Source organism: Mauremys mutica, chromosome 6 (genome assembly GCF_020497125.1).
Source record: "Mauremys mutica isolate MM-2020 ecotype Southern chromosome 6, ASM2049712v1, whole genome shotgun sequence".
Taxonomy (NCBI): Eukaryota; Metazoa; Chordata; order Testudines; family Geoemydidae; genus Mauremys; species Mauremys mutica.
In genome coordinates, this window is record NC_059077.1 from 14,211,796 (window position 1) to 14,239,147 (window position 27,352).

General features: G+C 47.1%; 1 protein-coding gene across 11 annotated transcripts in view; it reads left to right on the forward strand.

The window, feature by feature from the left end:
- The window catches only part of CTIF (cap binding complex dependent translation initiation factor), a 351,966-nt gene that overhangs the window by 212,137 nt on the left and 112,477 nt on the right, over window positions 1-27,352 (forward strand). For 9 of the 11 annotated variants that reach the window (XM_045021188.1, XM_045021185.1, XM_045021183.1 and 6 more), the window contains 2 exons: window positions 11,403-11,847; window positions 14,654-14,983. In XM_045021188.1, coding sequence (XP_044877123.1) covers window positions 11,403-11,847; window positions 14,654-14,983 — 775 coding nt within the window. The remainder of the gene's footprint in view (window positions 1-11,402; window positions 11,848-14,653; window positions 14,984-27,352) is intronic. The other 2 variants (XM_045021187.1, XM_045021182.1) reach the window with 1 other exon arrangement.

A 27,352-nucleotide genomic window follows, 5' to 3' on the forward strand; every position in this document is an offset into this window, starting at 1 on the left:
TTTGTTCAGGGGGGATATTTAAGAAGTCTGTGCTTCTTTCTGGCTCTTTCTTTTCTAGCAAACTTAATCCAGTCAGCTAAGCAGAATAGTAATGAAGAAAGCAGTCAGCTCATTGGTATCCTAGATCCCATAACATGTAACACTTTTATTGCTGACTCTTGATGTAAAAAAAATAAAAATCTTCCCTTTCACCTTCTTTCCCTCCCCTCGCAAATGCAAAATTATACTAGTAAGATTTTCAGGAAAGCCCTACAGGTCAGGCGGGAAGTGGGAGAGGAGACACTTCTTCATCAGATGGGTTTAACCATACTGAATATTCATAATAAAAATGGCTACATGCACCTGCAGTGCTCTGTTCTTCCAGCCTTCTTGGGGTCCACTCATTCCTCACAGCCGCAGGATATTCAAAGGGACGGTGGCAATAGGAGACCCTGACCAAGAGCAGAGTAGAATCCTCTCCATTGAGATGTCCCCATGGCTGGCTTTTCATCCCCACTAATAGGAGTTCCTGTTCAGCAGGAGACACATTGTTAATAGTAAAGCTGGCCTCCAAGAAGAAGGCCTATGGAGTTGGAAGAAGGCACTGTCTGCCCCGAGAAAAGGATTAATATAAGTTAGCTCTCCGCTCTCGACCTATGTAATGTATTATCTAGTGTATAGATATCTATACCTGTATCTCTCTATAGACAAACTGCGTTTTGTATAACTGACCACAGCAACGCTATGGCAGTGTGTGGAAGGAAGGGGGAGTTGCTTTACTCAAACAAAACCACAGAACAGGTGTAAAAAAAAAAGTTGGAATTTGGGCAGGACGCTAGCATTAAGGCTCCAATTCTTGCAAAGAATTTCCTGGGCTCTCCAGTGACTGCGAGTATTATTAATTGTTTTGGGGTCGTACCCAGGAGCCCCCCAGTCATGTACAAGGACCCCCATCGTGCTAGGCGCTGTACAAACACAGAACAAAAGAGAGTCCCTGCTCCAGAGAGTTCACAGGGTGGGTAGGTAAGTAGTCAGGATTTTGGTGTTCTCAGCCAAAACGTGCCGGTGTACATTGTGGGTTACATTTCCAAAATGCTTTTTTAGGGATGTAGCCGCTTAACTCTCACTGGAATTAATGGGAATTGCCTGACCAAATCGCCGTGCAATCACTATGAAAATGCACCCATGTATTGTTGTCCTTGGGCTTTCTACATGCCAGATAAATGGGGTGAGCCTTCAGAGTACCCATGTAGCTAAAGAGATGTGAGGCAAGGCTGATGAGGCAGAGCAGCTGTGTTTTAGATCACAGCTACTGTATGCATGTGTCTGCAGTTATTTTCCCCACCACCGTGTCTTCCAGCCCCCCTTTCTTGGGAGCAAACATATTGAAACTTACAAGAATCCTGTACATTTTGGAGTGATATTCTGGTCATCGCTGAGACAGCTGGAGTCTTAGATTTGTGGTGTATAGGCTCCCCCAGCAGAACAGGCAGTTTTCCTGATTTATGAAAGGTACCTCGTTTCATTAATTTAAAAATCAGTGTAGAGGGATGGTGCAAATGAAAATACGCCCTCTTAAAGGGCCATCACATTTTAAGCTTAGTAACCTTGACCAGAGCCTGTTAGTTTTAATACTTATTCAATTAATCTGTAACTCTTGAGTGTCTCTTTAGTTTACATATTGACTGATGTTCCAAACCCTGTGAATGGGTGCTTTGTCGGGGACTTGAGCTGGAATGGGATTTGACTCTTAATATTTGACATAAAAGTCAAAGGACAGGGGAAACAGACTGTCACATTGTCCTGATTATTTTTCCTTTTTCAACCAGAGGACCAATTGTACACAGCTATTCCGTTTCCAGGGAGTCATAAAATCTCTCTGTACAGAATGACTTTACCAATCTGTTGTATATGTGGCCACATTAACAGCAGCATTTTCTTAAGCAGAGGTGATGGGGGCAATTGTATCTGTGGTCAGTGTTAATTCTGAGCTGGATTTCCTCGAAAGGAAATGCATTAGGGCTTCCACAAGCTCCAGGCTCCCTCTCAAGGCACAGTGCAGTGATTAGTGCTCACGCCTTAGGTAGCAAAATAAGTATTGTATGGATAAGAACACGTTCCAGGTGTTTTCCAAATAGCATTTAGCAGTTCCTGTGTCTCCATTCACTGAATGGCTCTGGTGTGTCTCTCCATGGGAACTGATATTTCATTGATTCACTCCCGACTGCGCCTCCTGCTAGGGAACAGATTGAGTCTTGGGGAAATACACTACGCTGTTGCAAAGAATATGAATTTGGGTTTTCCCAGAACAATGGTCCGTGATCAACGCATGGAGCAGCATGCCCTAGTGACGATTTCTCTCCAGCCAGAGAGGAAGTCGCTGCAATGCAGCACCTTAAGTGACATGGAGGTGGGACAGGAAGAGGCAAAACTAACCTCTGCTTTAAAAAAAAAAGCTAGAATTTACAGAGGCTCTGACCGTCTCTGATTTCCAGTGGCATAGAGTCCTAGAATATAGGGGTTGGAAGAAACCTCAGGAGGTCATCTAGTCAAACACCCTGCTTAAAGCAGAACCAACACCAACTAAATCATCCCAGCCAGGGCTTTGTCAAGCCAGGCCTTAAAAACCTCTAAGGAAGGAGATTCCACCACTTCCCTAGGTAACCCATTCCAGTGCTTCACCACCCTCCTAGTGAAACAGTGTTTCCTAATATCCAGCCTAGATCTCCCCCACTGCAACTTGAGACCATTGCTCCTTGTTCTGTCATCTGCCACCACGGAGAACAGCCGAGCTCCAGATCGAGGCATGGTGCATTTCCTGGGCTCTGATCAGTGTTGTCAGAATGCAACTGACATTGTCTTCAGATTGTTCTTCTAAAACTGTGAGTCAGACCCTCTGCTGGTGTGGACTGGCATTAGTCCACTGGAGTCTGCTGAGAAGCTGCACCCAGGTTTCAGACAAATCTTTAGCGGCTGTTGTTTTTTTAACACTCACTTCCTTCTGAGTGCTTGATCCTGTGCTGTGCAGGTGCACAGTGCGGTGCTTGTAAGAGCAAGGTGAAAAGAGATGAGCAAGCAAGGGACTGCAGGGGAAAACCATCCTGCCCTAGTATCAGAAATAAGGTGTTGAAGCATGTGCTAAAGTGCATCCCTATTCAGCACAGCACACATGTGTAGACCAGGCTGCAGTCTGTGCTGTGCTGAATAAGGATGGCTTGTTGAATCAGGCCCTAAGTGAGGACCATGAAGCTCAACACGTCATTAGAAGGATGGCCTTGTCTCCTCAGAGGCACCTGTTATATCCCATTGCAATAGCCTTACACTAGGCTTCAGGCGTGAAGCCTAAAACTCTGACATTGCACCCGACGAAAACCTCAGGCTAAGAAAAATGTTTCCTCTACATGGCTAGCCTATCTGAGAAACAGAGAACAGCAAATCCCCATTTCCATTGGAAGGGGGAGGGGATGTTTTTAATTCAAGAACTCATGCACAGAAATCCATAGAGTCCCATACTGGATATTTCACATGAGTAGCAGTGCCAGAATCTGGATCTTTCTGGTCACCTCTTTTGGTCCCCATCGCTCTCCAGCCAGACTGGAGGTCTCAGCACCTTAGTGGACACTGAGTGGGACAGAGATGACACCTTATCACTGTCTCAAATGAAAGGCCTGATCCATGAGTAGTGCTACAGAAGAGCTAATTGACCTTAATGCCCAGTTGGAGCCAGTGCTCCCTCAAATCAATGAGTGTTGGGCAATTGATTTCAGTGGGTGCAAGACTGGACCGACCTGTTGTGTGTAAGGGGGGGGGGCTCATAATCTATTTTACATAGTTTGCAACCGACCAGAACCGGCGCTGTCTCCAGTTCTGCTCCAGGGGAGGAGTGGGGAAGGGGGTGATCTTGGACACCTTCCTCCTGCAGTGGTCAGGCCAGTTTTTCTATGCCTTCCCATCCTTTCTCGTGATCGGCAAGGTCCTGCAAAAAGTAAAAACAGACAGGACGTGGGTTATCCTCATAGCACCTCTTAGCGGCCTCCCCCCCCCCCCCCGCTCGCAGAGGCTACCGCTTTGCCTGGACCACCTCTCCCAGGAAGGAGGCCACCGCCTCCATCCCAACCTAGCCGCGCTCCACCTGACAGCGTGGTTGCTCAGTGGTTAAATGAGGAGGAGGAAAGGTGCTCAGAGGACGTCAAACGAGTCCTGCTGGAAAGTAGAAAGCTGTCCACATGGCGGACGTACCTGGCAAAGTGGACCAGATTCTAGGCAGGAGGTGGAGCGGGGAACCTCCCCATCGTCCGCACTGCTCCAGATTATCCTTGATTACCTCCTATCCCTTAGGACCCAAGGACTAGCTCCCACATCTGTCAGGGTACATTTGGTGGCCATGTCGGCCTTCCACCAATCGGTCTTTTCTCACACTATGACCTCCCGCTTTCTAAGAGGCCTGGACCATTCATTCCCGTATGCTAGGTCTCCCGTTCTGCAATGGGATCTAAACCTAGTGTTATCCCGTTTCACGGGACCTCCCTTTGAACCCTTGGCCACGTGTTCCTGGTCTCACCTGTCATGGAAGGTAGCATTCCTTGTAGCTATCACATCAGCCCGATGTGTCTCGGACCTTAGGGCCTTGTCCTTGGAACCCCCACATACAGTCTTCCACAAGAATAAGGTCCAGCTTCGCCCACACTCCTCATTCCTCCCGAAGGTGGTCTCCGCCTTCCATATGGAACAGGACATTTTCCTCCCGGTGCTCTGTTCAAAGCCCCATTCCTCCAACCAGTAATGTTGCCTTCACATGCTCGATGTGTGTAGGGCACTGGCCTTCTACCTGGACCGGACTAAGCTGTTCCGAAAATCCTCGCAGATGTTTGTTGCTTTAGCCGAGTGTATGAGGGAGCAACCAACTTCCACCCAGCGCCTTTCCCGCTGGATCACCTCGTGCATACGCACGTGCTATGACCTGGTGACGGCTCCCCCACCACCGATCGTCAGGGCGCACTCAAAGAGAGCTCAGGCCTCGTCGGCTGCCTATGTAGCCCACGTCCTGATCCAGGACATCTGTAAGGCTGCCACGTGGTCCTCTGTCCACACATTTTCTTCGCATTATGTGATCGTCTCCCAGGCAGGGGATGACGCTGGGTTTGGTAGGGCAGTACTGTGTCCCGGAAACCCTTAAACTCCTACCCACCTCCATCAGATACAGCTTGGAGTCACCTACTGTGGAATACACAGGAGCAATCACTCGAAGAAAGGACAGGTACCTGTTCCCTAACTGGTGTTCTTTGAGATGTGTTGCTCAGGGGTATTCCACATCCCGCCCTCCTTCCCCTCTGTCGGAGTTGTCTGGCAAGAAGGAACCAAGGGTCAGGGGAGCACACGGCTCCCCTTATAGCGTGATATAGAGGTGCCACTTCAATGCTCCCCCGGTACGGTTACTGCTAAGGGAAAAACTTCCAACACCGGTGCACGTGGCGAGCACGCACACCTACTGTGGAATACACCTGAGCAACACATCTCAAAGAACGCCAGTTAGGGAACAGGTAACTGTCCTTTTCCTTCACTTCCTGTTCTCATCGCTTCTCGGCTCTATGAGCTGAGGGGGGGAAAACAGTATCTAAAGTTGTGTATTTCTGTGAGCTGTTAAATGGCTGCTGTGTTCCATCCCAGAAGTCGCTGCTTTTAGTGATGGATGAAGTGATCCCTGTATGTCATCCATATTTCAGTTTGAATCTGCAGCTTCTTCATTAAGTTTTACGAACAGTTCTCCATCACTTGAAGAATCCTCACATTCTCCCCAGGCATCCTTCTGCTTTGTCTGGGCTGTTTTGCAAGAGGTTGGACTCGTCACACTCTCTCCACGTTTGCTTGAATGAATGCTGGACAGTTTCTCTGCTTCTGCCGGCTGCCAAGTCAATGACATCACTATGTGTCTGACATTTTCTTTCCTTTGCCTCTTTATTTTCTGTAAACTTTTTTCCTTACTTGTTTAACTGCCGTGTGTTCCGTCATAATTGGTGACTCTATTTGCAAATTTGCATTTGTGTGTGTTCAGCTGCTTGCCATCTGAATGCTGTCTTTGCGACTGTCAGAACGCTGATCCTGAGTGTGTCTTTCACGTTCCTGTGTTACTGTTGCAGCCCAAAATTGGATCTTTAATGAGAGAGAGTCTTTTAATATTCTAAATTTCCAGATCTGTGCCAAGCAAATGTGCATATACATAAGAGGGACAGACACAAATTTGTTGCAGTAAACCAATAAGATTGCATTTCACTATTGGTTTTGTACTGGTAATGCGAATAATCCCCACTCTGTGGTTCAGTCTCATCCTCATCCTCATCCTCCAATTCCCCTCCAGATAAATTTAAAACATTTCACATAGCAATTTATTATACTTTTCCTAGAACAAATTTGCACTGAACTGCTAAATGTGCTCTGACAAAGGAAGTGGCCATTCATAAATATATTACAGTGGTCAGTGGCTAAACAGTCTCCAGATCTGTCTGCCAAACCAGTCTGCCCATCAGAACTGTATTCCTTGGTACCCGCATTAGTTCAGCCCATTTTCTGAGGCCAACTGGCTCTTAACCATAAAGACTGAGGGCTTATATTTGGCTAAATGTGGGAAGAACAGACTCGTGCTCAGTGGCAATGGAAGGAATTCGTGTTTAGTCTCATACCACTGAATTTAGGTTTGAGACATTCAAAAAAAATTTTGCAAACTGAATGGGAGAAGAAATAAAAAGGAGATGAGGAAGACGGGAAACTTTCCTGTTTGCTGGAAGTTACAGTCATGTTACAAATATAGATTCTCCACACAAGGCTCTAACAATATATATTTGTTTCCATTAATACAGTTGAACGTTGTTTTGTAAGTGTGTAAAGAGGTATTTGAGAGCTAAGCTTTATCCTTAATAGGGCAATGTCATTATAAAGGTGAGTTAAAAAAATCTTTACCTAGGTTACTAGTAACTCCTTACATTGTTACTTTTCATTCTCTATTGCTTTGCACTTCCCTCCACTTGAACACCAGAGTTTAACTGGTCAGTTTTGCTTTCTGTTTATATTCAGTCTCAGTTTCTGGTTCTTATGCAGCAGTATGATGTTATTGTGTTTGGGTTGCAAATATTGCAGGGGAATGATACAGGTCACAACACATTTAATTACATGTAAAACATCTGTTTGCGAACAAAAATCTTTACTAAAAAAATTAAAAAGTTAAGGCAAAAATGTTTCATTGGAGTCCAGCTGACACCTAAACTCAAAATTGCACATTCTTTATAAAAATTCTTCCCCTTGAAAAACTCAAATGTTAGAATGTCTGAAAATGAACAGTGAAAAAGATCCAGCCTTCTGAGGGTTGAGGTTTAAGGGCCTAGAAAGAAGGGGAAAGCCAGTTTCATGAATGTTTTGGTTGCCTCACTCCCTACAGCCTCTCTCCTTCTGTCAGTGCAAATTGTGAAGCTGCGTCATTGCAACCCCAAGGGCCTGAAAAGTGGTGAATTTTACAGTGCCGATCCAGCATGCTTTTTAAACAATGTAGCACGTGTTAAAAGGACAGTGGGCATGCTGGGAACGGCTACTGGTTTTACTGCTAGCCCTAATGCAGTCAGTGAGACGCCAACGCAATCCAGGGCTCTGGGGTGTCTCCTTTGAAAGGGACAGCACTGTAAATAGAGGCTCTCCTCCTTTTTAGAACTGTCTGCTCCCCCATCTTGATGCATTCACAGTCCAGAACTGGTGACCTCACATGTCACTGCCATGGGGAAGCGGTTGTCATGTTACAGTCACCAGACTGAATGAGCTGGAGGAGAGAGTAGATTAGATAAGAGCAAGAGCTTCTATTTCGATGTACAGCTATCTGGATCATCAATAGCGGGAGTAAAGGAAATAACCCTGGTAAAAGGCACACAACCGCTAAATGGGATTTGGATGCAGGGTGGTATACTTAAAAAAATTCCTGCGCATCTTTTTAAACTCTATTTTGGTGTTGCCTTGAAGATAACCTGGTTTAAAGCAATGGAAAACCACATAGGTCATAGGATGCCCTAAATCCTGTCCTTTTTTATGAAAACAGGCCTTTAAACTTCCTCCCCTTTTTTCATGTTTTGCAAATCCCGATAATCTTGTCTTGACAGCCTGTTTGGAAATCTGAAATATCCAAGTTCAGATGGAGAATGCAAGACATCCTTTGGCCACATCTACTGGCAGGAATTTCCTTCAGCTTCCTGTAGAAAGGAGGAAGGGGAAATGTCCTCACTTTTCAGTGTTACAGGCACACCCTTGTTTGTTTGTTTGTTTGTTGTTTAGGATGACAGTGTCTGCTTTGGGGAAACATCCCACACCAGATACATTTGCTCCTGTAGAGAAAATACAGAGTGTGGACACAAGTGAATGTGCGGCCAGGTTACTTCATTCGTTTCACTGTTGCTTTTCAGGGCGACACACACTGTAATCTAGTAGATGGAGCAAGGGGCTAAGAGCCAGGACTCGTGGGTTGAGTAGATAACTTCCCCATTGACTAGCTGTGCTATCTTGGGCAAATCATTTGCGGACTTTTATTCCCATCTGTGCCTGGGTAAATCTCCACCATAGCTCTCAGTGACTCAGTGGATAAAGGTTCTCCTCTACCTCACAAGGGTGTTGCGAGACATAATGATTGTGTTTAGAGTGTCTTTAGAGCTTTGGATGACATGTGCTACAGAGGGACAAAGCGTGTCTCTTCGGACAGAGCGGATAATGACTCCCTCTTTTTTCACTAGAAAGTAAACAGCTGAGCAGTAACTGGGGTCCTGTCAGGAAGGAGCAGAAGCCCACACGCCACATTCTTATATAACGTGACACTCTTCTGTTCCTCCTCTGGCCCTCACAGGAACCTGCTAATGTTCAGCAAGTGTTACTGCACAGGCACGCCTGCCTATGAATGCCATAAATAGGCGCATTTGGGAAGAAAATGCTATTTAAATCCATAGAAGTGGGAGGGCATTTTGTAGGGCACAGGGTGAAAACAGTCGGGGCTTTGCTGAAAAGTAAGGTCTGAATAGGGAGAGTTGGCAGTCGAGTGTTGGATTTTATATTTGTTCATTTTCTTTTCTAATTTTGTCCCTTGATGCTCAATTTTAGCAACTCCTGTTACATTTCAAATAACTTTCTACTTGAACGAGAACAGTTTAAAGAACTCAGAAGCAGGCCCCTTTGAAACCGAGGGCTCCACGTTGGTGGAACAGTGTGGGGGTACAACCAAAATTTATTTTGCCATAAACTTATGGGGAAAAGTTTTCCTGAGATCTCTTCCTTGCCTGGCTTCTATCCAAAGAGACGTTTTTACTGCTGGGTTGGGAGAAGCCAACCCTTCAGATCGTTGGTCTAGAAAGGATTGCTAAACTAACATAGCAACAAGCTGGAATCCTTCAAAGGGGACCAAAGCAATTAGACATTCAATGGGACTTGACTACCTAACTCTCTTGAAAATCCAACCAAGCTTCTTGGGGGAAGTTCAGAGACATGTGTCAGGTTTTGTACCATCTTGGATGGCGATATAACATCTCTCCTGTTTTGTTGGGAAGGCGCACAGAGCTCTTCCCTACAAGAGGGGAAGTCTTTCTAGTGAGACGTGAGACACAAAGACTATCTGAGACGAGGTGGCTTAGTCTGCCAGGTCAATGGTGAAATACAGACCCAGTTGGCCGAGATCAGATACACTGGTCGCAACGATATGTACGGTTTCTCAGGTGTCGTGAAGCCATCTTTGTTACTGAAGCCTAGGGTTAGCTATCTGTCTCCACTACTGTAGTATCTAAATGCCTCAATCTTTAAAGTATTTATCCTCCCAACACCTCCGTGATGTAGGGAATGCCCATTTTACAGATGTAGGGGCTGGAGCACAGAGAGTGTAAGTGACTTGCCAAGGTTGCATGGGAAGTCTGTGACAGGAATTTGAACCCAGCCTCCCAAGGCCGAGGCTAGGACCCTAACCACTGGACCATTCTTCCTCCTGTAACAACATATTCTGCAGCCTTTGTCTAGTTGGTTTTTCTTTTACATTCCTTTTGATGTCATATTTTTTCTCTCTATTTCTGTAATCTACCAATAAAACCTATTTGTATTTAAGACCAATAGAATTGTTAGGCTTGGAGACTTGTTTGGGACAGTCACAGGCAGGTGGCAGAGAGCAAGTGAGAGCAGCTGACTGTAACCGGGAAGGAAAGAAAAATGGGAGAGGAGGGGGAATAGTGATGTGAGAACTGGGTCAAGGATGCACAAGAGATTGCTCACTCTGTCTAGCTCTGTAACGGGGTGGGACTCACCCCTGTGGCGCCTCCTGCTGGTCGTCCAGGGAATTAGCATTTCCAGCCTCCGGAGTGCCCTCTGCAGGCCGGTGTTCCGCTTGCCTCTGGGCCCAAGTCCCTCCTGGACCCCGGTGTCCTATTCAGGCCTGGTGCTTCCCCCTGGCAGTACCCCCACAGATTTGGGTCTCCCCTCACTGGGGAACCCCCACCCTCTATCCCCACCTCGCCTCAGACTATGGCTACTACCAGTCATCAACTGGCCCCCGTTCCCTTGGGCAGACTGCAGTGTAAGTGCCACTCATCACTGGCGATGGGGGTTTGGACCTGCTGCCTCTGCCTACCCTAGGCTACCCCTCTGTAGCCCCAGTACCTGTTCTTGGCCTTTAACAAGGCCAGCAGCCTTGGGGGTTTCCAGGCCAGAGCTCCCCAGCTCCTCTGGCCTTCCCCCAGCCCTGCTTCAGTCTAGGTGCCCTCTCAGCTTCCAGGCAGCCAGGCCCTTCTCCCTCAAGAGTGAGAGAGAGAGTGCTCCTCTGGCTTCTGGCCCCAGCCCTCTTATAAGGACCACCTGAGCCCTCATTAAGCCAGCCATGGCCTGATTGGGGCTTGGCCCCCAGCTGAGGCTGCTTCCCCCAATCAGCCCCTGCTTTTCCTTCCCTGCCGCAGCCCTCTCCCCAGGCTGTTTTAAGCCTTTTAAGTCAGGAGCGGGTGACCACCCTACTAGATACTCCCTGCAGCATAGTCCCAGGGAAAGAAACAGCATGGAAACGGGAATTATGTGAAAGACTCTTGGTGGTGATCATCCAGGAGTCTATGGAAGTTGTGTTGGGTCCCAGCAGGGCTTGGAGATGTATTGATCAGCATGAGAGTGCGCTGTGGGCTTGGGTAATGCAAACGTGATTGGACTGTTATTATTTGGGATCATTTTTTAAGATGTTCCAATTGCATGGCTGCTGTGTTACTCTGTACAGCTGAGCAACTCCCCAGGAAATCGCTCTCTTCGTCAGTGCCTCAAATTACACCACTGGAAAGCCCTTGTTCAGGAAGCTGTTGTGGCAAGTTTGTTGCTCTCCTGGTGCAGATGAATGTAGGAGAAGGTGAGCGGCTTGAGCATGCTGACTTGTCCGTTTGTGTTTGCAGGAGACAACAGAGGCCTCCTGGAGGAAACAAATCACAGCAGCAGCACACGGATCATCAGCAAGGTACTGCCAAACACAACAGGGAACACCAGAAACTCTACCAGGGAGGCCAACCCCCTCACTCCTCAGGGAGGCCAGGCCACCATGGCTACAGCCAAAACCGGCGATGGCACCACAACCAGAAGCACTCGCCCAACGACAAAGAAACGCACAGAAATGCCAAAGAGACTGAGAATTTGAAAATCGAGGACGCCGCCGTCTGCACAGTGCACATCCCCCTGGAGATGCACCGGAGCACGGAGGTTGTGGAGAGACAGTCTCAGCAGTACATTCAGGAACCAGAAACCAAGCGGAGAGACAGTGTTCATGAGCGCATCGGGGAAAGGCCAAAGGTCAATTTGCTCCAGTCTTCCAAAGACAGACTGCGAAGGAGACTAAAAGAAAAGGTACTATTCCTGTGGGGAGCTGAATTTCCCTTTATTAAAAGCTCGGCTGTTGATCATTTCACACATGTACATGGGGCTTTGTTCCTGAGCAAAGCCAAACTTATCGTCTCCTCTCCTAAAGTCAACATTTCTTCTGGTGGGTGGCTGGGTTTTTGTGGTTCTTCGTCGGGCCTTTTACTGACACACTGCAGAGTCTCTATCTAACTGCACCTGACCTGTTGTTTGGTGTTCATGTTAAGACCGAGTTTTCAAAGGAGGAATTGTGAACTCCCCCATGCAGAAAACACTGCATGAAGATGAGGGTTTATGAGCCCAAATCAGGAGCATGTGCATTTCCCAGCCTCTTTGCAAATGTCAGCTGAGTCTCTGGAGAGTTCTAAAATGTGGCTTTGTGTCTCTTCAAGAATCTAGATCAGAGGTGGGCAAACTACGGCCCGTGGGCCACATCCAGCCCGTGGGACCGTCCTGCCCAGCCCCCGAGCTCCTGGCCCGGGAGGCTAGCCCCTGGCCCCGCCCCTGCTGTTCCCCATTCCCCGCAGCATCAGCTCGCTTGCTCTGCCGCTGGCGCAGTGCTCTGGGCGACGGGGCTGTGAGCTCCTGGGGCAGTGCAGCTGCAGAGCCCGGCCTGACCCGGTGCTCTGTGCTGCACAGTGGCGGCGGCAGCGGCGTGGCCCGGCTCCAGCGCCACCAGCCACCAGTGCTCCAGGCAGCACGGTAAGGGGGCAGAGAGCAGGGGGGTTGGATAGAGCGCAGAGGAGTTTGGGGTGGTGGTCATGGGGTGGGAATGTGGATAGGGCTCGGAGCGGTTGGGTGGGGGAAACAAGGGGTTGAATGGGGGCAGGGGTCCCGGGGCGGCAGTCAGGAAGGAAAGGAGGCATTGGACGGGGCAGCGGGGGTCCGTGGACAGTCAGGGGACAGGGAGCGGGGTTGTGTCAATAGGGTGGGGGTCCCGGGGGGGCATCAGGGAATGAGGGGGTTGGATGGGGCAGGAGTCTGGGGGTGGGGGGGCACCATACAATTTATGAAAACCAATGGGGCCCTCAGGCCAAAAAGTTTGCCCACCCCTGATCTAGATACTGAGTGCAGAATTCAGACTTTGAACACTGGATACGTAGATTTAGCCACTTAAACCTGATAGCTATTTATCTAGATAGATGGATAAATATATCAAAAGCACCCTTATCCTTCCCCCTTCTCTTGACCAACTCAACAATAACAAAACTTTTGTGTGTGCAAGTGATGGACGAGAAATCCTTTCTGGAGACAAAGTTTCAAATTTCTGAGGGTTTAATAGATAATCCGTCCACGTGCACCCTAGAGAATGCAGGATTTTTGTTGTAAGTGTATTTGTGCTTATTGAAAAAATCTACACAAACGAATTTTCAGCAAAAATATCCAAATGTAAAAAATAAACACAAATATGCAGAGCATATCTAGTATATGAAATTAAGCAAACATGAACATAAACAGCTCTGTTGTGTGTTTGTGTGCATACCCATTTGAATATGTCTGTGTAGCTGTATGTATGCAGTGCGATGTAGACTATTTTAATTCTTAGTATTCTCCTGTAAAACATAGATGATATGCAAACCGTTTTAAAATACTCACTTGCAAGTTTCTTTCCTGAGACCTAATGTAGGGTCTGAGCTTGCAAATTCTCACTCACCTAAACAGTCCTTACTGTGAGCAATTTCACTGGCTTCTGTGGGACTATTTACATGAGAAGAGATGGTTTGAAGGATCAAACCCATCACGATAGCTTCTAGGAGCCTGGTGTCATGTGAGAGCAATACTCCAGGTAAACACCAAGTTATGTTTATGCCCCATGTCCAGCATTGAGTTTACACAGCTGGCCTTCTGACAGCTCCACCCATCAGGTTTCAAGGCCAGGCCTGGAATTTGCTAAAGGTTTCAGGGGACTTTCATAGAGGGTGGCACAATGTTTTGTTAATGGAAAAAAAGAAAGAGAGGAGATCAGCTCGTAGCAAATGTGAGCTGTCCACTGCATGTCTGTCCCTAGCAAAAGGTTTCACAGCATAATTAAATGTTAAAAAGCTGCAATACTATGAGTGGCACTTCTTCCCATCCCTGCTTTGCCCATCCTCATTCCACCCCTTCCCCCAGCACCCGCCCTGCCTCCTTCCAGCTTCCGCCCCCTCCCCTGAGCGATGCCGGGAGCTCGCGGAGTGGGGGATAGGGGGGCTGAGGACGGGTCTCTCGCTGCTGCCAGCGCCAGGCCCCCCGCTAACTCCCTAGGCCACCCTGGACCCCACAGCCCCCTGTAGCGTGGGACCCCACAAAGTGCGGGTCCCAGGGCAGTTGCCCCAGTCCATCATATGGACGGAACGACTCTGCTTGGACCCGTTCTGGGCACCACCAAAAATTATATAAAGCCTGACACCCATGTCACCTTGGTATTTCCAGGTGCCTGAGCAGGGTCATGCTGATTCACAGTGTCAGTGTGTTCACAGTATCAGTAGCTACGGCTTTTCTCTGCAGGCAAACCTGGCTCATGGGCGCTTAGTAAATGTCACACCTCTGAGGTGCACAGGTATATCTATCACATGGGGACGCTGAGGCACAGAGATGTGATATGACTTGCACAGGAGTCGTAGGTGGAGTCCCCATCAGAGCAGGGATTAGCGCTCCCAAGTTCTTGGCTCCCACTCCGGACCTCAGACCACTAGAGTGTGCCACTAGAACATGCCTGGATTTAGATCTGATTGTATGACTCCCATCATCCCCTACCCCCTGTTTTCTGTGAAAGAACAAGGGCTGATATGTCTGTTTTTTCCTTGTGTAACAGATGCCTTGTCTTTCCCTTTTCACGGATCAGGACGAAGTGCCGGTGGAGGCAACCAACCCCCAAAAGAACAAAATGGACAAATTAATTGAAATCCTCAACAGCATGAGGAACAACAGCAGTGATGTGGACTCCAAGCTCACCACCTTCATGGAGGAGGCCCAGAACTCCACCAACTCCGAGGAGATGCTGGGCGAGATTGTCAAGACCATTTACCAGAAAGCGGTGACGGACCGCAGCTTCGCCTCCACAGCCGCCAAGCTCTGTGACAAAATGGCGCTCTTCATGGTGGAGGGGACCAAGTTCCGAAGCCTGCTTCTCAACATGCTGCAGGTAATTAGATATTTGCAGCTGTTCCCAGTGTGTTATTACTAGAAAGAAGTCCAGGAATTCTGACCATAGTTGAGCTTTTCCCAAGTTCCATTCTTGCCCAATTAATTATAGAAAAGAAAAGTGTAAGTGAAGAGAGGGCAGTGGTTTTTGTGTTTGTTTATGCAAGTGTTTCATGGTTACGACAGACCGATATAATTTTGTAGGCACCATCCAGTTAATATCCATCTCTATCTCTCCTTCTATTTTAAAAGCTCAGTTTAACAAATGCTCATTCCCCAGGCACTGTCCCCACCTAGTTTTAACCCATAAAGCTCTAAAAGGTTTGGATTCTCAGTACCTCAGAGACTACCTCTCTCCTTATGTGATTCCCCAACGATTGAGATTATTATTGTTTGTTGTTCTTATTACCTACAATCTTGGACCAACATCAGAGCCCATATGCTGGGAGTGTACATAGACAGCCCCTGGCCTGAAGAGCTTGCAGTCTAAATAGACAAGACAGGCCAAAGAGGAGAAAGATAGGATCTTTATCCCCATTTACAGACAGGAGATGAGGCTCAGGGAGATGAAGGCCAGGATCCCCAAAGGGATTTAGGTACCTGAAGACCAGAATGTGTTGCTGCAGTCCACAAAATCCCCCACTCGGCTGCCACCTCGCCCTGTAGGTTCCTAAACTCTCTCAGCACCAACGTTTTCACTGTAAAAGTTCCCGAGGCATCTATGTTTCTACCTGGGGGCAAGTGCATCTAGGCAGCCTGTTTCACGCCTAAGCCCAGCATGATCCTAAAGGCAGGTGCAGATAGCCATTCCCCAACCTATCTCACCTGTGGGGCCTGAATCCGATAGGTGTGCTCAGAGGCCTCCTCCGAAGTCCCTTTGTGGATCTTGGCTGAAGCGACTTGCCCAGGGTCACACATGAAAGTCTATGGCACAATCTTGAATTGAATCCAGATCTCTGTGCCCTAATTACAAGATCTCCCTTCCTACAAGATCCGGTGAGGCACTTGAGGAGGTGATGGGCATTGAGGAGACAGCTCTCTGGCTTAAATGGAAGAAAGCTGGGCATTATCCGCAGAGGGTCCTCACCGCTTGTATTTGTGTCCCCCATTGGTCTGCCAGAGCCCAAGCTTGTTGCCACATATCTCACAGCTCTTGATGCCAAACACATGGAAATAAATAGCTGAAAGTTGCTTTAATCCAATATGAGCCCTGACTCAACTACACCGTCTAGGAAGCGGCTCGCTGCTGGAGGAAAATTGCTGGCATCGACCTGCATGGCTTGTAGCTGTAACAGCTGCACTTACAACCTGGATGGTAATGATTTGTGTGTGTGCAGATCATTGATTATCATGGGTGACTTTTTTATCAGTACACCCGGCACTGGGTTTACTGTACCATGTCCAAGAACTCTATAGAAAAGCAAAGTCAATTAAAAAATAAACTGACAGCCATGGCATTTAGACCATAATAGTGATATATAACCAGGGAAATTGGGATTGTCCCCTAGGCACGGGCTGCACGCTGATGGAGAGCATAGGCTTGAATGTCTGTGTTGATTTATTATGCTGTTTTGCGACTCATCACATGGTTAATATGTGATTATTTGCTTTCTGGGAGAGAGTATCTTAGAGTCTGTAGGCCTGCCTGCACCCTTCAACATACCCTCTTTGTTCTCTGCCTGCACAGGGCACATGCCATGCCTGATTTGTTTGGCCAAGGAGGGTTATAGCAGGCTCTTTCCAAAGCCCATCAGGACCCAGGGCCGGCTCCAGCTTTTTTGCCGCCCCAAGCAGCGAAGCGAAGGGAAAAAAAAAAAAAAAAGATAAAGCCGCAATTGGCGGCGCTTTGACGGCAGCGCTACCGCACCGCTTCACTCTTCGGCAGCAATTCAGCAGCGGGTCCTTCCCTCCGAGAGGGACTGAGGGACCCGCCGCCGAATTGCCGCTGAATACCCGGACGTGCCGCCCGTTTCCATTGGCCGCCCCCAGCACCTGCTTCCTTCGCTAGTGCCTGGAGCTGGCCCTGTCAGGACCTACCTCTGTCCACATCTCTGATGGGTTGGATCTGTGAGATGTGGCCCTACAGTCTTGAATGTTTGGGCTCAGTTTAGCTCACTGTTTTGCAGGGAGGCTGGCTGGCTTATGGGATTGATAGGCTGTGGGACCTTTTAACCTGTTAGTTATCTGCTGAAAACAGCTCAGTTCAGCAGTGCACATGTGTTGCCAGCTCCCAAAGTCCCATGGGCATTTTTCTTAATGCCCTGGCAACTAAAATACCAGCACTTGGCTGACGTGTTAGGGACCAGGACCCTAGGCGGTCTGAGTGGTCAGAGTAGGTGTAGTGGGTGGAGCAGGCATTCAGGTTGGGGAACGAAGTTGAGGCTCAGCACCAGAGTCAACTGCCAATTACCAGAGCCAGGGGTCGAGGCAGAATCAGGGACAGGAATCAAAGCTGAGGGGTGGGACCAGGGTTAGATACCAAATGCCAGAGCCAAGGGTCAAAGCAGAGTCAGAAGTCTGAGCCAGGGGTCCGAACCAGAACTGGTAACTGATGGTTGGAAGCAAGCTGTAGGGGTAGGAACCAGAGGCGAGGCCAGGAGCACTGTGGGAGCCAGGAGCAAAGGCAGGAGCCAGGAGCGGAGCAAGAATCAGGAACAGGGTTGGGTACAGGGTGCCAAATGCAGGAAGTGGGCACAAGCGCAGGCTCCAATGCAGCAGCAACAGGGAATCCCCTGGTTGCTCAGACAACTGCCTGTGCCTTTGTCTGGCTTAAATAGCATGGTTGGGCCAATCGGTAGAGCCGGGCGATCTTCCAATCAGGGCTTCTGTGGGTGGTGCCTTGGCTGAGGCTGTAGTTCTGCTAGCTCCTTGACCCACCAGATTTCAGAAGACATTGGCTGGAGGCCAGGATGTCTGGGAACTCACAGGCCTGGGTTCGAGCCCCAGACATCACGTGAAGGAAGGGAGCTTCTGGGAAATGATGGCAGGGTGTCTCTCACTTCTCAGCTAAGGCTGACCCAGGCTGATGGGCGGTCCGTGTATCTCACCTAAACTGTCTGTCCTCTGTCTACTCCAAGCAAGTGTTCAGCCCCACAGGTGTGGTCATGACTGATGTGCCTCTTCCCAGGGAAGGTGGAAAAGGTCACCTTGATAGAAACAAACAGGCATTGACAGCCATAGCATCACTCCGTGAGCTGAGAGGGTGGTGGATGGCAAGGATGCCCTTAGTGAAAAGGACCAGGTCGATGAGGATTATATGGAAAGCCTCTTGTCACATTAAGGCATTGTCCATAGCATGTAACAACATTGTACCCCAGCCAGTGATGTTATTTTGTATGGGCACAGGCTCCCTTTTTGTGCTCTGAAGAGAGGAGAATTTGGCGCTTCATTTATGTGCAGAAATGCTTTGTGGTGGTGATGTGGGAGCGGCCCTCATTTTCATTTTGTTGCTGATGGTGTATGTTACACACACGTCCTGTCATTGAAATCACATCACTCTTTGCAATGTGCTTTCCTTTTCTGCTGTGGCTGGAATTCATCGCTTTATTATATTTTGCGTTGCTTGTTTCCAATCCTGTGGCTGGCTGTGTGCAGTGCCCGGGGCTGAGTCAGGCTTTTGGGCAAACAGCATGTGGCAGTTGTCTGACATTCCTTCTTGCCATATATCTACCCTTAATCCAGCTGGCAAAAATGCTGGCACTCTGATTTACATAGACTCATAGACTTTAAGGTCAGAAGGTGTCAAGTATCAGAGGGGTAGTCATGTTAGTCTGGTTCTGTAGAAGCAGCAAAGAATCCTGTGGCACCTTATAGACTAACAGATGTTTTGCAGCATGAGCTTTCGTGGGTGAATACCCACTTCTTCGGATGCAAGTAGTGGAAATTTAGTGGAAATTTAGTGGAAATTTCCACTACTTGCATCCGAAGAAGTGGGTATTCACCCACGAAAGCTCATGCTGCAAAACGTCTGTTAGTCTATAAGGTGCCACAGAATTCTTTGCTGCTTCTACAAGGTCAGAAGGGACCATCATGATCATCTAGTCTGACCTCCTGCCACAGAATCTCACCCATCCACTTCAATAACAAACCCCTAACCTATGTCTGAGTTATTGAAGTCCTCAAATTGTGGTTTGAAGACCTCTCACGAAAATGGGGTTCTACTCTGAAAAAGATACACACATATCATGGGATTCCATCTTCATCCCTCAGACCACAACATAATAATTGTTCAAGAAGAACCAGGATATTTTCCAGACTGCCAGCACCACAAGACCTGGATTGTGAAAGTCACCATTGTTCTTGTCTCTTTTCATTCTGCTGTGCAACCCCATTACAACTTAAAACTGCACAGATGGAAATGAGAGCAGAATCTGGCCCTGCAAATGTAACTTTGTTAACAATGCTATTTACTATACACCGTAAAATAGACTCCAGCTCAGTATCAGTATGTGACAGCTGTTATCCTGTGGAGAAACAGCACCGATTCCTAGCCTTACATTTCACTTTGAGATGGGTTGAAGTGATGCCCAGAATATAAGAATATTCTGCCATCAATTCTCACTGTATTCTTCAATCCTTCAAACATATAGTGAGCCCCTGACTCCTTCTGCTTTGATTTGATGCAGCCACAAACCAAGGAGGGAGAAGATCTTGCTAAAGTGCTACTGTGCCATCCTGCGGTGGCTGCTGCCATTACTGTGACGTTGTCAGCTACAACGACTCCATCCCCACAAAAAAGAATATGAAATAGCAGCTGTGGTGAACATGCAGGCGTGAGCCAATCTCCAGGAACCTGAGGCTATGTCTGCACAGCAAAGAAAATCCCTTGGCTGCCCCATGTCAGCTGACTTAGTCTCGCAGGGCTCAGGCTGCAGGGCTGTTTCATTGCTGTGTAGACTGCCGGGCTTGGAGCCCAAACTCTGGGATCCTCCAATCGCACATGGTCCTAGAGCTCAGACTTCAACCCAAGCCCAGATGTCTATGCAGCAGTGAAACAGCCACAGACCCTGAGCCCCGTGAACCTGAGTCTGCTGGCACAGGCCAGCCGCAGGTGTCTAATTGCTGTGTAGACATACCCTGAGAGCATTCCTTGCTCAGAAGGCTTTGCAGGTTAGCCTCACATTGGTGAGTTTTGTGTCACTAGCTGATCATTCACTGAAAGGGTTTGTGCTTCTGTTTAAAGAAACACACTCCAGCGAACACTGTCTTATCAACTGCTCCGGTGACCCACAAAAGTCAGTCGATTCCTCGTGGTGACTTTCTCATGAAGAGGGGGGCAAAAATATATTCATTATTCACTACATCTGGGATACTTCAGGCCAGTTTCTTAAGGAAGGAGATTGTCCAATAAGGGTGACCTCTTTCTATGGGTTTTTATTGTGTTAATATCGAGTATGTACAGTTCTTGTGAACATAACAGTAATCAGGCATCACCTTCAAACTCCAGACCTTCAGATACTTGGGGAACGCTAATTAAACCCTGCAGTAAGTATCATCCCTGGTTTTCAGATAGGGCACAGAGAAGTTAAGTGACCTGCCCAAGGTTACTCTGACCAACTGGCAGAGCCAGGAATAAAACTGAGGAGTCCAACTCCCACTCTTGCTCTTTAACGATTAGAGGATTCTTCCTCTCAAGGAAAGTGACCATCTTCTCTTGATTGTCTGCTGTTAACTCTTCCTTCAGTGCTGTAGCCAGATGCTCACCCGGTGTAAATGGGTGTAGATCATTGGCTTCAGTGGAACTTCACTGACTGTCTGCTCCAGTATTTTGAGTGGGGAAGTGTCCTGGAAGATTCCTCCCATTTTTTCCATTTACTCCTTGCCCCTTTTTATGGAAAATAATGACTCTGTGGAGCTGAATCTTTCTCTTCGTGATTTTGCTGAGTTGGGAGGTTTCCAATGAGGTCAAAACTTCACACCCCCAAATGCTGTTTACTCGGAAGGTGAGTAGAATTCTGTCAAGTGAGATAAGGAGTGAAGGCTCCTGGGTTCCGATCTGCTACCAACTCATGGTCTGACCCTGGGCAAGTCCCTGTATCTCGCTGCACTCCAGTTTCCCAACTGCGTTCACCTACTGGAGTGAAGTACTTTGAGGTTTATAAAATGGGGATGATCATACTGACTTATCTACCTGCATGTTTTGTTGTGATCCCCAATTAACGCGTGCGTAAAGCACTTTCACATTAGAAGAAGGTGCAATATTAAGTACAAATTAAAAATTTCTATTTAATGAACTGCCCGTCCCCTTCTGGTTCTCCCTGTGCTCAGCCAAATCTCAGAGACTTGCAGATCTCATGAAACTCCATGTCTCTGAAGAAAGGCAATTACGCAGGGACGGAATCTGCCCCAAGTTCTCCGAAGCTGCCAGCAGAAAGCCTTCGATGCGATGCAGCTCCTCCGCTGTGTATGTCCATTGTATTCTGAAATATCTGTTGTAGTGACGTGGTAAACATGAAAGCTAACCTGTAGATCCTTCTGGGTGCAAGAAATCTCAGCTCTTGTTTCCTGCTCGTGTTAACAGATGGGGGAAAAATGACTATAGTTAACAGAGAAATTCCATTACACAAAGTTTTAAGTGATTTTGAGTCTTGCTCTCCAGTGGGTTTACAATGAAAAGAGGGCTTTGCTTTCACAATTCTGGGTCAATGAGAGGGCAGGCATATATAATGAGAATCGTAGCCAAGGCTGGCTTATTGATGCACAGATCTCAGAGCGAGGAGGAGTCTGAAACAATAAGAGAGAGATTTATGTGTAATGTGTCACCTGTGACTTCTATAGCTAGACAAGCTGATGTTAAACTGTATCGTTATTTATCCCTTTGTATATGCACATGTTTCAGCAACGAGGTCTATTATACAATGCCCAAGTGCTGTTCAAGGAGTTTGTTTTCTAGCTCACTCCAGTGCTGGATGATTGTAGTAGCACTCTGTGCTTGCATGCTGCCAAGCATCATTTAAGGGTCTCAAGACACTTCCACAAATAAATAACTAATTAAACTATGGGAGGTACGTTGCCACATTTACCATTCGTTCCTTTATTTTGCACATGAAGGAACTGAGGTCTGGAGTTTAACTAACTAGTCCAAGGGTTATGTAGCAAGTCCGTGACAGGGCTAGTCCCTGTGGTATCTAGCTCCACAGTAGATAGAGACCAGTAGTCCTGAGACCCAGAACCTGCTTTAACCAATAGTCCACACTCCCTCGTTGTATCATTATGTACCTATCCCTGCTTTCAGCTACTGAATGAGGAAAATTCAAGTATTGCTTAGGTGAGGAGTTGTGGCTTTGGAGGTTGCGTGGACAATATCAACAACTGGCATTTTACTAGAGGCAACTTATGGGCTTGTTTCATCATTCCGTTACCTTCCTGCTGGTTAAATACACAAGCTAGGCACAGGTGTATGGGAATCACCGATCCTTTGAATATTTGTATTTTTCCTTGGGTCATGTGATCTTGCAGGAGGTCAGACTAGATGATCATAATGGTCCCTTCTGATCTTGAATTCTATGATTCTATGATTCTATGATATTTTTTTTAAACCTCTTGTGGTTTTGTCTCGGTTCTTGCTCTGGTTTCTGCCCTAGGGGGTGAAGAGGATGCTAGGTGACTATGCTGCTATATGTCCTTGCAGTGTGAGGTAGATGCTAGGGCATCAGGAGCAGGAATTTGAGGAAGCAGTCCTAGCGAGGCTGGAAGTAAATATGGTGGAGCTGATTAATAGTAATGTTACAGTGGTGCTTAGAGACCACGCCAAGATTGGGGCCAACCCGTGACCAGCCCATGATTTTGAGTAAAAAATCACAGCAAAAAACTCAGAGCCCTGATCATAAGCAAGAGGGGTAGGTAGCAAAATACACTGAGAGCCCATGAGATACTAGCACCTTATCCAACAGCAGAGGAGATTCTCCTTGGTAGTGGCAGTTATGACTTGCTCTTTCCCGTGATAAGTTTATGGAGGGGATGGTATGATGGGATAGCCTAATTTTGGCAATTAATTGATCTTTGATTATTAGCAGGTAAATATGCCCAGTGGCCTGTGTTGGGATGTTAGATGGGGTGGGATCTGAGTTACTACAGAGAATTCTTTCCTGGGTGCTGGCTGGTGAGTCTTGCCCACATGCTCAAGGTTTAGCTGATCGCCATATTTAGAGTCGGGAAGGAATTTTCCTCCAGGGAAGATTGGCAGAGGCCCTGAAGGTTTTTCGCCTTCCTCTGCAGCGTGGGGCATGGGTCACTTGCTGGAGGAGTCTCTGTACCTTGAGGTCTTTAAACCACGATTTGAGGACTTCAGTAACTCAGACATAGGTTAGGGGTTTGTTACAAGAGTGGGTGGCTGAGATTCTGTGGCAGGAGGTCAGACTAGATGACCATAATGGTCCCTTCTGACCTTGAGTCTATGAGACTTCTGTGGTGGTGGTGGTGGTGAAATTTTTCAGTCATTTCTGGCAGCCACATCCAGGGTTAAACTAAACTAGCAAATCCCTAAAATGTTCATGTTCTAGTGCAGGGGTCGGCAACCTTTCAGAAAAGTGGTGTGCCAAATCTTCATTTATTCACTCTAATGTAAGGTTTCACGTGCCAGTAATACATTTTACCATTTTTAGGTCTCTTTCTATAAGTCTATAATATATAACTAAACTATTGTTGTATGTAAAGTAAATAAGGCTTTTAAAATGTTTAAGAAGCTTCATTTAAAATTAAATTAAAATGCAGAGCCCCCCAGACTGGTGGCCAGGACCCAGGCAGTGTGAGTGCCACTGAAAACCAGCTCACGTGCCGCCTTTGGCATCTGTGCCATAGGTTGCCTACCCCTGTTCTAGTGTTTAAAAACTACTATCCGTCTAACTTGAACCAAGCTTCGGTGCCGCTGGAGATACAACTAACTTCATTGTCATGTGCCATCTGGAGCCCTAAACAGCAGCAGATCCTTCTGTCTGGTGAGCTCTCAGCTAGATCCTCTGTGCCACTGCAGGAAACCTGTAACACTTTCTTTAAAGCATGATCTGTGGAAACTTATCAGCAAGGGTCAATGATTTAACATCCTGAAAGCTATAAATCAGAAACAGGATCCCATTCATGCTTTTCTAAGAGCATGTATGTAGTACAAACAAAGACTCTGTCATTGTTAACACTCCAGAAGCCCGGGAAGCTGCTACAATCATCAGGACTGGCGGAAAGCATCCTAGGAGTGTATTTGAATTGGATTTGAGCGACTTTTCCTCAGCAGAGAGCTTCTTCCTGCAGGCCGCATGTGTTGGGGAACTTCCTGGGCAAAAGAGACTGTCAGCACCCCTGGCATCACCACATTCTGGTGGTTGGGGGGACCCTGCTGCTGAACTGAAAGAGGAACATAAGATGGATGAACACTCAGGTGACCTGTCCCTTCAGCTTTGCCAGCTGGCCATGGACATTGCTGTGGGGTTGTGACATAATGCGATACAATCCAGACTAGTGAGGGGCTGTGTCACCCCAACCCTGCAACCAGGGGTGTCTTACAATGTCTATGGCCCACCTGGGCCACTCACAAACAGCCTTCTAGCATGCATGCAACACCCTGGGTGCCTGCCAGTTATACCATGGTTCTCACCAGCCTTGGTTATACTGCAGGGTGACCTCAACACCCCCCCTAGAAATGTATGTCCTGTACTACCCAGCCCTCTTCTGGATAGTACAGATATATTAAGTCCATTATACCTTTAAGGGAATAATATGCCAGTTTATTATTTTAAATAGAGTTACCCAGACACCTCAATTTAAACATGCTGGATTAGATAAGACAGTAAAACTAGTTTATTAACTACAAAGAGAGAGATTTTAAGTGAGTTACAAGTAATGAGGCATAAAAGCCAGAAATGGTTACAAGAAAAATGAAGACAAAGCGCCTTCTAATATCTACTTAAGAAACTATTGTTGCACAGCAAACTTTCATACTGCATATTCCAGCAGATTACTGACCAAACTTTCAGGTCAGGACCCCTTCCCCAGAGTCCAATGGCTGTTTCCTCTTTTCTTCTTAGGTTTGGAAAATGAGGTGAGCAGGGAGAGAGAAGGGGGTGCCTGAGGGTGTTTGTCCCTCCTTTTGATAGTTTCAGTCCCCCTCTTGAAAAACATTTCCAGCTGAGAGCCAGAAGATAAAGAATCTATGTGGAAGGATATTCCCTGCTGGGTTTTTTCACCTGTCTGAGCTTCCTTTGTTTTCCCTTCCTGCTTGATTATTCTGTTTATTGCTTAAATGCAAATTAAGGCAAACACACATTCCTTTGTTTAGGACAGACCTGTTTGCTGACTTCTGCGTGAGCAGGGCTGTGGGGTTTGGAACCTGTGTTAATACCATCTTACAGGGGAATCTTATAACTTCACATATAATGTTGCCACATGTATTTTATCAGGACAATGCTGACCAGCAAATTATGAGTTTTCAATTGACACCTCACAAGGCATAGTTTGTACAAAGATTATTGCAGTGGTGTGTAGGGTGTGTTCCCTCACGGGGGGTGACCCAGGGTGCTGAGGTGCCTTCCAGTCCAGGGAGCAAGAGACTGCTCCCAGCAGCTGAACCTAGGGGTGACATCCTGGCCACGTGGAAGTTTTTTCATTGTCTTAATGGAGTCAGGATTTCACTCTAGGTCTCCTGGGAGGCAGCACAGGCCCACCATGCAGGTCCTAAACGTGTTTATTTCAAAGTCCAGTTTCACAGACGCTCTTCTCTTCTTTGTTTAAATTAAACCGTCCCATTTAGGGGGAAGAAAGCTATTATGTTAAGTATTAATAATTCTTTGCTATAAGGCAGGAATTCAAGCAAGACACTGTCCTTGGCTCAGCTCCCACCCCCGGGAATAATGTTTAACTGTCGTGTACTGTCATCAGAAACAGCTAGACATACAGTACCTGCCTGGGGTACTTCAGATGAGTTAGGCTTGAGCCTGGCCTGTGGCTCCGGGCTCTTTCCCTTGAAGAGTTGCTAGGTTAATCTCAGCTGTCAATGACGGGGGTTGTTCACAGTGACAGTGGTAGCATAGGTAGAGGGTAGATAATTTTGCAGGCCCATTAAAAATAAAATGTTAAGACCAGCAGAGGCCTACATCTGCAGCTCCCATTGACTTAGAATGGAACAGTGAGAACACAGCGCTTCTGAAAATCAGGACTCTGACAGTTAAACGTAATATTTCAGAAAGTTGCACAATCCTCCTTTGCAGCCAGCCTTTTCCTTTCCAGCCCTGTAGCCGGCGCGGGTTCATGTCCAGAATTGTCTCCGCTCTCCTCACTATGAATCCTGTCTTTACCTGCGGGATTTGTGAGCTCTGTTTGAAACACCCACGTGAGTGAATGCACAGAGCCAAGGAGAGGATATCCGTCTTGTGTATTGTGCTGACTTCTATTAAAGTCAGAGGAAATCAGAGCTGGCTCCAGCTATTTTCATCCAGGTTCTCCTGTGATGAAGTGGAGTTCAGCGTGAGGGCTAACGGTCCAAAGAGGAGAAGAAAAGAATCTAAAATCTTCTTCAGCAAGGAAACGGCTGACCTCAGGCGTTAGTGACTGACAGATATGTCTCTAATCCAGTCAACAGAGATAATTTGGGTAGGGCAATCCAGGGATGCTGCATGACAAGTTTTCTGCATTATTAACTGCAGAACCAGTGATTTTGTGGAGAGAGGAAAGGGCAACCCAGATGCTGCAAGTTGCTGAGCCACTGACTTCACTGGAAGTTGAAGATACTTGGCACTTTTTAAGACATGCACAGCAACTGGCAGGATTGGGCCCTCTGTGGTCATACAGCAAGATCAGGAAACATTTAAACTGATCTTTGAAAAAATGATACTTATAAAACTCAGCAACTGACAGTAGCTGCAGGAAGTCATCCGTCTTTTTTATTTGCTGTTACCGCAACTGGAGGATCATTGAGCTTATGCTTATGGCTAAATACAGCGTGAAGCATTGGCTAACACACTTTCTGGGATTTACTTTGTGAACAGTATTGTAGTTATTTACCATTAAGTGATTTCCCACCCCTGGGATTAGAGATGTTTAAGGAAGTAGTGTGGGGAGATACAAAGAGAGCTGGGAGTCAGTTTAAATGCCGGTAGAACTTTGAACTAATCACATGATTGTCTTGTTTCAGAAACAATTCTGTTGAAAAAGTAATGTTAAAGAAAAAAAATGGTCCTTGAGGATCACCAGGTGCTGTATCAGAGCTGAGCTTTCAGGAGGAAGCAAACTGGCAGCAGAAAGCAAGGCTATTTCAGGTTTTTGCTTTCTCCAAAGAAAGAATTTCCAAAAGAGAGTGAAATCACTTAGTCAGCAAGAATTGACACTTTTCTGAATCTGTTCTTGTGGGATAGACACTGCACTAATGTGTTGTAAGGCAATCAAA